The sequence below is a fragment of the Dysidea avara genome, chromosome 5 (assembly GCF_963678975.1).
Source record: "Dysidea avara chromosome 5, odDysAvar1.4, whole genome shotgun sequence".
Classification (NCBI taxonomy): Eukaryota; Metazoa; Porifera; class Demospongiae; order Dictyoceratida; family Dysideidae; genus Dysidea; species Dysidea avara.
Window position 1 is genome coordinate 1,507,445 of NC_089276.1, and position 14,220 is coordinate 1,521,664.

Below are 14,220 nucleotides of genomic sequence, written 5' to 3' on the forward strand. Positions count from 1 at the left end.
TTGAACTGTTTCACCCACTGCACAACATGCCACATAGCTGTGTTAGCTGGGTAAGCCGGCTTCTATGAATATAACTATATAAAGATTAGTATTCTTGGGTGGCACATGAATATACAATGTTTGCAGTAAGCATTTTATAAATGGTGGAACATGACATCGAGTTCTACATGTGTGGAGACCTAAACAAATGGTCACGTCTGAGTTGGACTTGTTGCCTGCAATGATTCATAACACTCATAATAAGAAACTCGTGAAAAGAAACTATATAATATATGTGACTGGCCGGATGGTCTTATAGCCTTTACAAATTCTCAAGTTTGACTGATCATAACTCCTAATGTATTCACCCGACCACCTTCAAAATACACCAAGCAATAATGCCATGTTAGGGATATTTAGTGACCAAAGTTCAGGATAGTACCATTTACACAAGTCAAGTACATGCAATCGGAAAGGCTATAAGACCCCTTTTCACATATCCGGTTACGCATCGTAGCAACCATCAAAACCAACCCCAAAAACCCACATCACAGCAGGTTTGTATATACATAACTATATAATACACAAACTATAGAAATCATTGAAATATAAATACACTTTACTGTTTCTCAATGAAAGTGTTGTAATTACTTGGAGAAAAGGAACCAGTGTGCAGCATATACCAAGTGCAGTGTATATAATATGTATGAGCAATTTATTTGCTGAGGTTTCTTACACAAAGATAAAGACACCATGTTGTAACACATTGCTGACATGATTTCCTGTGGAAGTCAGATTTTGAGTCCTTGAGAGACTCTACCAAAGAATATCAATATTGGTGACCTGCTGTTACCCACCTCTACACCATCGTTATCTGAACACACAAAAGATGTTGTTAGTAAGACATTTAACTTGATCAAATGGCTTCATGTAGTAAATATTGTTACACTTTACAATTGTAGCTAAAGGGTAGGGCACTTAGTAACTACCATCACTACACATGTACTGCCATTTACATGGTCATGATGTTATAATTATTATAATGTAGTTCTTTTGTTTATAGATCTGCAACATCAAGACCAACCTATGATATGACACTCTCCACCATTTCAACCAGATCAACTAGCAGAACAAGCCAAACCACCAATCCACCCACTAGTACAAGTCCAACCAGTACCACTGACAAATCCAACCACAGCCACTTCTACTAGTCCAGCTGCTGCTAGTAGTCAGACCCAGGAAGAGATCACTACCAGATCACATCAGAATACAGATTCTCCAATGGAGTCAAGTGCCTCTGGAGTGATGTACAACACTACAATAACCAGAACATTGTGTCTGATAACATTTATTTGCAGCAGATTACTGACTAGTAATGTTTGTACTTCACTGTGTCTTGTAATGTGTTATATATTTCAAGCTCTGCAGCACTAGTACTATATGATGAGTGTGCATTCAAGCAAGGTAGCTAATGGCATCATCCATTAAACCACAGTGGAGTTGTGTGACAAAAGGATTCAACTGTAGTTGCAGCAAGACTGTACTTGTATAATAATTACTACAGTTAATGAACTATTCAATATATATATTACATAGCTATAGACCATATATATGATATGTTTACAATTATACAACTATTACAAACAACTGTAGCTAAATACTATAATTTACTGGTGTTAACAAATTACTGGACGGTGTTAACAAATTACTTGTGTTGATGTAACACAATTATGTAATGTGTTCTAAGAAGTTGTTAATACACAACACTTACAGCTCTGATGTAACTATAAGTTAGTTGTCATCTCCGTTCAGTGTCATGGTGCACAAATGTCACTGCATACAATGGAAACTGTTATTTTTAGGGCGCAAAGCTGGGAAGCAGCTATATATATGTGTATACTTACTCTAAACCTCTACTGTTTGAGACCAAATGAGTTTGACAAAATAATTACTGTAGATTGCTTATTTTCATAGGCTAGAGGTTTATAGGGAATTAGGGATCTCAGAAGCCATCCTTTATAGAGAGGTTAAATGCAGTACATTGTCCTTTATACAAGGGTCCTTTAAGAAAGGTTTTACTGAATACATTACAATTTTATAGCTAGTATATATAATGTAATATAGCTCATACACTACGTATTTATAAACAAAGCATCTTCTTATATGGCAAATAATAGCACATATGCACACAGGTTGGCAGCTAGCATATGTACATGTATAAATCAACGTACGGTGACACGACTAACACCAAGTAACATGTAGACAGTAGTAACCACACAGAGAGACTGCATACCTTTTGCATAAACAAATTAGTATTATAGCATCACTGCATAATACATCTTGAGACTGCTTGTTCTATACTGAATGCTAGAGTAATAACATCATATACAGACAGTATACCATAACTGACCAAATAATATTCAATTTTACAAGATGCTGATTCAATTAACCACCACGCATTTATGGTCCCCATAAGTTGTATCAGGAGCTTTCGGCGCTTATAAGCTCCTGGTTGTATCAAAGAACATGCAATGATTTGCTGACTTGATGGTGGCAGCATGCAAACAATAGTTGGTAAATACATATATACCAGCTATACTTGGTATTTGTAATGGTTCGTACTTCTATAATACATGCCTAATGGTTACAAAATAAGGTAATCTTCCTCAATTAAACCACTTGTTAAACTAATACTACAAACGCTTAGTCATCTCATTAAATCAATTGATAATCCACTCAAATTGTAGCTCTACTAGTTCTCTAGTCTACATATTGGGTTAGTGAGTATGTGAGTTTAGTAAACTAATACAACAAATCTATTACTACATCCAAACTCATAAAACTAGTTACCCTTCTGTCAGTCATATGCATCACGTGGCCATGTCTCAACTGATGTAGTTAACTTTCTATCCAAAATGATTACGTGGCTGAAAATTGTTGTGTGCATGTAACAATACCAGTGCATTTTAAGCAAATCCTCTTCTGCAGCTGTGAATATATATCAGATGTTTTTTAGAAGCCAATGACTGTGTAGAATGCTGCGGTGCGAATAGAAATATTTACTCCAATTGTGCATGGGTTTGTATAGTGTTTCACCATTATCATGTATATATAATAAATTTGAGACTGACCACCTCATGAATGATTAACATATGTTGCACTATGTATATTTTAGTTGTTCACTCAATAATGAATTATAAAATATGTATCTAATATCCCATGCATGTTGAATTAAGTACACAGCAATTTTAGCTTGAGAAATTTACAGCAAGAGTACTTTAGCATCTTGTATTAATATTAGATTGGTCACCTTTATTACAAGATGACTCCGTGCATGCAGTTAGCTACTTACACACAAAACACACAACAAACATAACTTCATAGAGCATTCATTATATGGCAATTAAATCCTGCGGTACCACATATACCAACCAGCAAGCTGGCACTAATAAAAGTATCAAATACATTTTGTTGGCACAACAGCAATCTCCAACATATCAAAGAATCATTAACTAAGATTTTAAACTCAATCAATGGCTAACAGATAGATGAAACACATGCAGACCTGCTCATGCAGAAGAGACCATACTTGTGATAATAGTAGCAACACGCTTACATGTACATTAGAAATATATATATAGCTATACAAATTAGCATGATGGGGCAACTACATTATTTCTTATAACCTAGCATCAAGAGTTAATAATATGGCAATCAAATAGCAAATCAAATTAAACGAAGTAACTTAAACACTCCTACATGCAATGACTGCACATACACATAATCATCTGCAAGACAAAACTACCCTCTCCACAATCCAGTAATAGTCTTCAAGCTATATATAGCTACATGGTGGACACATTCTTGGGTAGCCCCAAACACACCAGAGTTAGCAAACCTACTTACTTCTTGAGACCTATATTTTCTACCATCTTTATGTGTTAGCTGCACAGTAGAGATGCAACAATATACTTCATATCAGTATAATCATGATTCATCAAGACCATGATACAATATTGATATGCAAGCAAAGCATTATATCAAGACAAGTATTATAGTGTCAGTGGCAAATTACCATACCAGTTAATAGTTATGGTATACCATAACTACCTAACTAACAATTGATACAAGGGAACTGCATACATGATCAGACATGAGAAAATGTAATGCTTATAAGATACAATCACGGATATTTGGTTGCTGTAGAATATTAAGCAACATCTTAAAGACAACAAAGATGGCAGAAAAGCACTTCAAAGAAAAGCTTACTATAAACAACTTCAAACCTCCACATTATTTATACTTGAATTAGCACAGATTCTCATACAGGAGTTGTTCGCTCGCATGTAATATATTACATATGAGTGAACAACTCCTTTATGAGAACATTCTATCAGTAGCCACTATTGTGGTTTGTACATTCAGTCAAGATTATATTCCTGTTGCCACTAGACTACAACACAACAACAGTATAGCATACTTTTGCCTTTGAAATCACCATTACGGCATTCAACAGCAGGTAGTTACCTCTTTTTTTTTTTTTGGTCTTCAACTTAAAGCATAGATAATATACCTACTGACACATTACGTATCTATACTTAAAGCTAGGCTGAAGTTGTAATTCCAGAGTGGAACTTCTCTTTCAAAAGTCTGGATCCGCCCCTGACAGTTATTGAAAACTTCCTCAACCTGAAACCCTCTGAAAATTTCTATATAGATCCACCACTGCTAGTATGTAGGGAATATATAATCTATGGTATGAGCTATGTAGTGTCTCCTGCACAAGAAACCTAAGACTAAAATATTGCGGCTGTATTTGTAACATAGACTGATACATTATACACAATCATTGAATAAAGCAATAAATCAGTTCCATACACAAGAATAAAGCACGTAAATTGTGAAACAAAAGAATAGGACAGGTGTCCACACAGCATCTCTATACATGGAAAACGTGCATGCGTGACTTAATAATTTATGTGAGAGGAAATCTTGTGTCCTGATAATTTTGTTATTGGTGTAATGGCTCGGTGATATGTGTCATGTCTTATGAAATGTCAAACATGTTTTATTTTTCTTTATTCTTCACTTGATGATATTACGTAACCTAGTAATTCCTTGACAACATGTCAGCTGAAATTAGATGCAGACAATGTACAATTCATGTGTGGATCTGCAGCTGTACAGTAGATAAGCAATGATGGTATATTAGAAGGATTGGAGGAATATAATATTTGGAGGGCAAAAATATTGCAGGCCATGAGGAAAAACTGGAGTATTGAACTGGCAGCTAAACAATTGCCTGTTAAATCAACTGTGAGGTATTTATTTCATATAGCTGACTGTGCAGTAAGGGTTGCTATATATGCATGTACATGAGTGTTCAGAAATTATTCACCTCATAAATCCCTTGTAGTTCCTTAGTAACAGATACATATTACCCAGTTTTGACTATATAGTACTATGTATATTATGGGTTTTAACTACATGTTATCAAAACTACACTACGGTCACATTACCTTACAATGTAGTGAACTCCTTATTGTCACAAACTATCCTTAATTATATAATGATTATAGCGTTTCACTAGCCATAGCACTGTATAATCTTCATTCTGAGATTCTGAAGCCCAGAATTATTCTTTCACACCAAATGTGGCCCCTAGCTATATTTCAAAACATTTTCATGAGTGACAATCAATACCATGCAATGTATCTTAAACATGAAACCATGATTTAAACCTAACAATGACTCAGAGCATGTTTGTGTTGAAACAACACTACAACTTTGCAATGGATATGTGAAATATAATCCCAAGGCTGCAGCACATGTTACTGTCAGACTTTCAGTGCTGGCCACTCTAAAGCTTTAAAAATAACATCAACAGTACACTCTTGGCCATATAGCTATATACATATGATTTTCTGAATTTTTCCAATAAGACAAACCGAATCTAGTGGGTCTGTTAGCTATTGGCAAAATCCATCAAGAACAGATTCCATGTAATGTTATGTACACAAGCAGTGATGGTCAAGAATTCCTCTCTGATGTGTATGTATGCAAGGGTTCACACGACACAATGTTACGACTTAACTTGGTTCCCACACATGTACCAGCACACCTTCAGGATGTTGTGTAATATCATTGAAAATCATGTGATGTTGTCATTTCACATTATAAATCATAGTACACAAGCAGACTACACCAACTATACGGGTTGTACGTGGTAGGGAATTTCATCATATGTTCATACACATCTTCTTATCAATCTTGCATACTCTTAGGCAAAATCAGTGGTTAATTATGGGTGTGGCTTCTCTCCTTGAGACCTGCACAGAGAGTCCACTTGCAGGCTACTATAGCTAGCTGAGAGAATTTGTCTACACAAGACTCAAATGCTTGAGTGGTGCACAGATCACAGGGTGACAATACTGCTGTGTTTTTCACATGGCTGCCAGAGGAGTAATGCTTACATGGACATTTCTGATGTAATCAATAGACATCATAAAATTTGTCGTCGTAAAACATGGATGCACACATACCAATTAAAATTTGAGGAGGTCATGGTGGTGGTAATTACTCCTGACCACTAAATATTTCACTCTGTGTGTGTGTGTGTGTCTGTGTGTCTATGTGTGTCTGTGTGTGTCTGTCTGTGTCTGTGTCTGTGTGTACGTCTGTGTGTGTACGCGTGCACGTGAACGCATGTGAATCTTGAAGCTTCATAACTTTTATACACCATTGCATATAATTGCCTGAAATTTTCCATGAGTGCAGCTAAACTATCTGGTTGCATCTTAAAACTAGCACATTAATCAGTGTAAGGAGTCAAGTGTTGAATCATCTTGTTTGCCGGTATGTAAAATGTGTGGAAAACATTTTGCAAATCTGGTCACATGGATTGTTACAGGGTGGCTGCAGAAATCTTGATGACTGCTTTCAAATCCAGACTTCATGTGATGCCAGGGCCAACTGTAGCATTACACATAGAAAGGAAAGCATACCTTAACATGAAGTATGCAAATCTGAGTTTGGTATACATGGAATCAGATAATTTAGAAGTTGAATAGGTTTCAGCAGCTTAATAAATCAATATGTTATGTTTTACTCTTGTATTATGGTGACTGCTTTATTAGGGCAATAACTTGATGCTTTGCTTGACTCCGGTTTCCCCGAAGCCTCAGAAACCCCCTGGGGCTGCCCCTGATCACCATCATACTGACTATTTGAAGGATATATAACTACACTTCATTTATGCGGTTGAAATCTGAGAACCTTTATACCCTACCGCAACAGCTACTTTATGGCTAGGTGTGTCTCAATCTAGCTGGGCTTTAGCTATAGCTATAACTAGGAGTTCCATTCCGGGAAACTCAACTTGAAAATAATTTAGAATTCGTTATAAATCCGGTTTAGCTACGCACAAAGATAGGCATATGGGTGTAGTCACCAATGGAGAGACTGAATTACGATACATCATAGCCTAATTGTAAAGCAGCATTTTAAGCCTAGCTAGCCAGCGCTATACTGAAGCGTTCTTCCAAATAGAACTGACCCATCTGATTATCAATTTTGTACACTTCTTCGTGCATCAACAGAACAATCATAACAGATTGTTAACAAACCATTAGTTGCGCGTGAACCGCACGCGCAATTACCCGCGTAAATATTTGTATGGTTGCTATACAAGTGTTGCAGTTTCCCGGATTCCCACTGGATATAAAGACTTACCGTCTAAACCGAATCGCTATAGCCAGCAACGAACCCTAAGCAGCTGCAGAACTCATTACTGAAATGGCGACGTCACACATGTGGAGTGCTATAGTCACTGTGCTTGGTTGCTCACTAGTCTTTCGGCTCATGAGCTGCTGCTCCAGCGCAGACAAGGTAATACTTTAGGCAAAAGTTTAGCTTTTCGTGTGCGTTTGAGAAACCATAATATCTGCACGCTTTATGAGGGTAGCTATACATGAGGTGAATGCATGTGTAGCTATATTTACTGCATGGAGCAAATTCCAGCTACAAACTTGCATAATCTTATACTGATCATATTTCTCCATTCAACAGAATTCCCATCTGCGGCAGATCGGTAGTAACCCAGCTTCTTACATATTTGGTACAATGCATGTACCCTACAACAAGTTATGGCACAATATTCCTGATAATGTCAAAGTGGCATTTGCTTCCAGTCAAGATGTGTTCCTGGAGCTGGATAAGAATGATGAGGATACAATGAACAGCATCAACAATTGTCAACTACTACCCAACAATGAGACCATCAGCAAATATGTGTCACTGAGAGTGTATAAACGACTGACCAGGTACATGAGGAGACTGCAGAGGGAGATCCCTAAATGGTATGGTGATGGAGGAAATGACAAACTAGCAAAGAGAATTCTTGGAGATTGGCAGCATAAGAGACCAATATGGGTGACCCTGCTGCTCAGCTCACTCAACAAGGAAGCTGTCGAGAACAATGATATTCCACTGTTGGATACATTCCTAGGAAATGCTGCTCGTAACATGGGCAAACACCTCAAAGCTGTAGAAGACGTACAGGATCAATGTAGTGCATTCAACAAACTGGACAATGAACAGGTTTGTGCTTGATGTACATGTACATGCCTGTACACAATAACATATGCTTGTTATAGCCATTCTGAGCTGTACGAATCTGCACAGAATAATTTCTGTGTACAATAGAAATGGTAGCTAGCATGAGATTATCCTGTAGTTGAAGTTGTCTGTTTGAAATTTTATAGATAGATCAAATTACAGGCTTAGTTAAATGTTGCATAGTTCATTACCTGAGCTCCGTACAGTTGCTATACAGGCTGCATATCATAGCCAATGAGTCTCCCGGATTTGATATAATATTACATCATGTGCATGTTTCTTTAGGCTGAGTATGTAATGAAGAAAGAACTTGATTTTCTGGATGAGCAGGGATTTGAGGGAGGGTCTGATACAGCGGAACGTGACATCAAGTTCTACACATGCGGAAATTTTGAGCAAATGGTCATGTCAGACAGCTTGCTGCCTGTGCCGATTCACAACACCCGTAATGAGAAGCAGCAACAAATTGTCAATAACATTGAGAGACTATTAACAACTCATATGATTGTGAAGAGGAACAGGAAAATGGCCAGGACTATAATAGCAACCATCAAAGCCAATCCCAAGAAGACACACTTCTTTGCTATCGGAGCAGGTAGGTATATCAGTAAAATTAATTGCTTTAAATCTATAATGATATTGTACTCTTTATCAGGTCACTTAGTTGGCAATGACAGTGTTATTAACTATCTAAAAAGGAGAGGAGTCACTGTGCAACATATACCAAGTGACACTACTATACAAGGGTAAGTTATACCTGTATGATATTTGTGCAGGAAGTTGCTTGTATATTTGTGTGCAATTGATTTGCATACATAAGGCTTCCTACACAGCACTATGTTATAATTCATTGCTGATTTCCTGCAGGAGTCAACTACCAGAAGATTTTGAGTCACTGGGTAAATTCAAGACTCTACCAAAGAACATCAATATTGGTGACCTGTTGCCCACCTCTACCCCTCCACCAACCACCCCTATTCCTCTAGGGGAAGTGTCCACTGGTACTACTACACAGGAAATGTCTGACTATTGGCAACATATCTATCATGAGTTAGAAACGTGAGTAGCTTGTAGACATTTAACTTGACTATGTGTAGTAAATATTATTGTGCACTTAATAACTGTAGCTAAAGGGTAGGGCACTCAGTAACTAGCTACCACCACACACGTACAATGCCATTTACATGGTCATGATATTACTGCAGATCTGCTACATCAAGACCAACCTATGATATGACACTTTCCACCATTTCAACCAGATCAATCAGCAGAACAAGTCCAACCACTACTCCTAGCCCAGCTGCTGCTAGTAGTCAGACACAGGAAGACATCACTACCACATCACATCACAATACAGATTCTCCAATGGAGTCGAGTGCCTCTGGAGTGATGTACAACACTACAATAATCATAACATTGTGTCTGCTAACAATTATCTGCAGTAGATTACTGACATAATATAACTAGTAATGTGTGTACAATTTTAACTTCACTGTGTCTCAGTATAATAGACTATATTGTAATGTAAAAATCAAGCAAGGCTGCTAATGGTATCACTTAATAATAACATCAACTAAACCACAAAGGATCATTCTTTTCTTTGTATATGGTGATCAGTGAGTTAAGTGAGAGTGACAGTAGCTACCTATATAATTAGGACAGTTATGGCTAATAGAATATGAACTATGCAATGAATAATATTATCATACAGGCCAGATCAAAGTAAGCATTTAACATTGTAAATACAACTAGTACAAGTCTGAATGAGTAGACCATGAGCATCCATATATAGCAAATTAGCAATTGTGGTCAAAGAAACTCTTTGCATGCATGTGGGTAATACAATTTAATATACATAAGACTGTGAAGTGTTCTAAGAATTATGAAGATTGTTAATACACATGTACAATTACAGCTCTGATGTAACCCAGTTATCATCTTCACTGTCACAGCTCGTGTATATCATGTGTGAAATGAATACTGTCATAGGAGCAGAATTGAGGAATAGTGTTCTTACTCTTTATAATTACTGCAATGGACACTTTCGGGACTGACCGATTTTACTGTTGTAAGGAAGTTTACGTTGTCCAGAAGTAAAATTGTATTGATAGAGGTTTATGTTATAGAGACCTCATAAACTATAGAGAGGAGGTTATGTGTACAGTGGAGGGTCCTCTAAGAGAGGCTCCACACTGAGCTAGCATAGCATTAATGTGTAGTGACTAATTGTCTTGTGATCACAAACTTCACCATAATATTATGGCACATGCTTTAAAATCCATTTTAAACACAAAGACATTCAAACTTTGTATGTAGCTATAGCTACCTTTGTACCTAAAGATTAACAAGTTTGTATTTAAATTTAAGCCACTCATTTAGTAATAGATCTAGTGTGAGACTTCCAGGCCTTATATGTACATTTACCAGTGTGCATGATCATGTTAACATTCCAGGAGCAGTGCAATAGGTACTGACTTCTGAGGTGTGAATTAGTCAGCAGAGGTATAATTATTACAACACAAATTTTCCCTATGAATTACCTCAAGTTATACATGCTAATAGCAGTAACACTTATTGTTATGTTCATTGTTATTGAAATGGAAGACCCTGAGACACATAAATGATATGTAGTAACTGACTGGTTTGATAGTGGCATGCAAAACAATAGCTGGTATGCTTGGTTACAAATAAAATTATCTTCCCAGTTGCTATGCCACTTAACCAAATTAGACAACTTGTTAAACTAATACTACAACACTTATTCATCCCACACCATCTCATTAATCATTATATTGTTATTAACAACATTCATCAATTGATATGAATTCTGATCTATACTCTAACAAATTGTAATCTACTAATTCTCTAGTCTACATATTGGGTTAGTGTAGACCATCTCAACTCTTGTGATTGACTATAGCTTACTGTTGACCGCTCCTTTATACATGATCATCGTCAATAAACATCTTCATGTTGCACTATGTTTATGTAGCTGCTATGGTCTCCGGGAGATCTAGATCTATGTGTGTATACATGTATCTCATAAATCATTTGATCCATTACATGATTGGTGCAGATTAAATACATAACAATTGCAATTCTCCACTAAGAAATCTTTTAGCTGCAAACCCCAGCTATATAGAAGCTCCAAGACTGTAAAATTTGTGTAGTGCTAGTAGCTACATATAGGAATATTTACATCTCACATGTTTAGCAAGTGAATTAATGTTCTGAAATATACCTATGTTGAAGTGGTCAAACAAGATACCTTTCTGTCAATCACATGCACATGCATGGCATAGCTTTCTATTCAAAAATGATTATAATATGTGGTTGAAATTGTTGTTATTGTAAGCATGTAATAATACTAGTGCATTATAGCTTGAGAAGTTTACAGCCAGTAGCATCTAGTACATGATCATCTGAGAATATATAGACTGTTTTTGCATGTTCATAGCAACAGTTGCATATATTATAACAAAAATGATTTCATATACAAGTAACTACACAAATACACATAACAATCTAGCTAACTGCTTCATAGAGCTTTCATGCTGCATAATACAAGATAGAGGTAGCTAACAGCTAGCTAGTATAAATCTATAGCTGTACCACATAATTATGCCAGCTAGACAGCTCTCAGTAATGTTTTTGTTGGCATAACAGCAATTACTAACATATTAAAGCTAAAATTATCCACTAACTAAACTCTGACAATGATTGATTGGTAGTCTGCAGATAAATGAAACATAGACCTACAAAACCCTAGTGATAAAATTGATGCTATAATAGTTGCAGCATGAAGCAGCAGCAGCACAATTACATAATATAAACCAGAATAATAACAAGACGACGAATTTCTAACAAGTTTATGAAAGTGGCTTAACAACTACACTAAATGCACATACACATGATCACAAGGCAAAACTAACCCCTACAGTGATACACCCCTCCCCCAATTGTGAGGGACATGTCTCTATTGGTAGCAATATTGCTGGCCTAAACACACCAGAGTTACCAACCTAACCTCCGCCCACTTCTTAGAACCTACACATGTCAATTTACTTTGCATGATTTTCCTAACATTTTCATGTGTTAGCTGATCTTTGTGCATGTGTTATATGTATAGTGATACATGTATAGTGTTATAGTGTTGCATTTGTGGAACAAGGAATGTAAAGCATAGCATCTCCAGGGAGACAAATAATTATAGTACCATCATTTATACTCCTATGTTACAAATTATATTTTTCTTTTAGGTTTCTTGTGCAGAAGACACTGGCTTGGTTCTTGTACTGCTTCAATAATATTACAGTCTTGACTCATCAGTTTGATGTTGTATACAGTGTTACAGACAATTAATGTGATATGTGGTATGTGGTATGGCCGTGTTACTTAACAATTGATCATGAACAATTTGTATAGAAATTAAAGTGTGTGTAGAGTGAGTATGTTTTCCCCGTCCTTTACATTACAATGATTGAAGTCTGTTATCATGTTAAATTAACGTAGTTGTACATTCTGTCAAGATCCCTGATATGTGCTCCAGGTGAGCTACAATAATTTGAAACCTATACAGTTGTCACGGTGCAATGTTTAATGGTTTGACTAGTAAAGAGCATGTTGTTATGTGTAAACAACTCCTGTATGGACATTATCATTCAAGTTTAGATAATAGAGTTTTTAAAGTTGTTTGTGGTGAGCTTTTCCCCAGCTAATTATAAGTTCACTTCTTTGATGTCTTTGATCATGCTTGTACCAAGGGCATGCAGTTATTACATCTGTCTCACATGCAGGGTTTGATTCAACCTGTGTGCTGAACCTAGCATGGAGGTGTTCAGCTAACATGAAGGTTTGTATTACGTATATGATGTAGTGAATATTTGCATGCCAAATGAGTTTATACATTCTCGATATTATAGCTATGACATACTAAACAGTTGTCAGTATAGAGATTGCAAAGATGTGTTGTTTGAGTATATCAATATCACAATACGGTGTATTTGTGATGAGATAGACTGATACATTATATACAATCATGAAAGTGAAGCAATAAATCAGTTCCACACACAAGAATAAACACGTAAACCGCGAACCACTAAAGAATAGGACAGGTGTTCACACAACATCTCCAAACCTGCACACACACATGACTTATATGAGAGGAAACCTTGTGTCCTGGTTTGTTATTGGCTGTAGCGGCTCAGTGAAACATGTTTTATTAAATATAAGACATCTCTTTGTTCTTCACTTGATTACATTACTTAACCTAGTAACTCCTTGACAACATGTCAGCTGAAATTAGACGCAGACAATGTACAAATATTCATGTGTGTGTCTCACTGCAACAACAGTACAGTTAGGCAGTGAAACATTCAAGGGATGATGATGTGTTAGAAGGAAAGAAACATTGGAGGGATACAATATTTGGATGGCAAAAATGTTGGAGGAGAATTTGGAACAGTAAAAAACCTTGAACTGGTAGCTAAACAATTGATTGTTAATCAACTGTGAGGTATTTACTGTCTTCATAATAACTGACTGTGCAATAGATTGTCATTTTGCTAACTGTTCATGTGTTCAGAAATTACTCACCTAATAATTCTCATACATGTCCCCTTGTAG

The 14,220-nt window shown here is 36.4% G+C and overlaps 1 protein-coding gene across 1 annotated transcript; it reads left to right on the forward strand.

Moving 5' to 3' along the window:
• The first annotated feature begins 7,738 nt into the window (after positions 1 to 7,738).
• LOC136256684 (metalloprotease TIKI homolog) lies at positions 7,739 to 10,108 on the forward strand. The gene is made up of 6 exons (XM_066049666.1): positions 7,739 to 7,866; positions 8,047 to 8,577; positions 8,881 to 9,190; positions 9,251 to 9,341; positions 9,463 to 9,654; positions 9,801 to 10,108. Exons 1-6 carry the CDS (start codon positions 7,774 to 7,776, stop codon positions 10,051 to 10,053), a joined length of 1,470 nt encoding a protein of 489 aa, XP_065905738.1. The 5' UTR covers positions 7,739 to 7,773; the 3' UTR covers positions 10,054 to 10,108.
• The last annotated feature ends 4,112 nt before the right edge of the window (positions 10,109 to 14,220 follow it).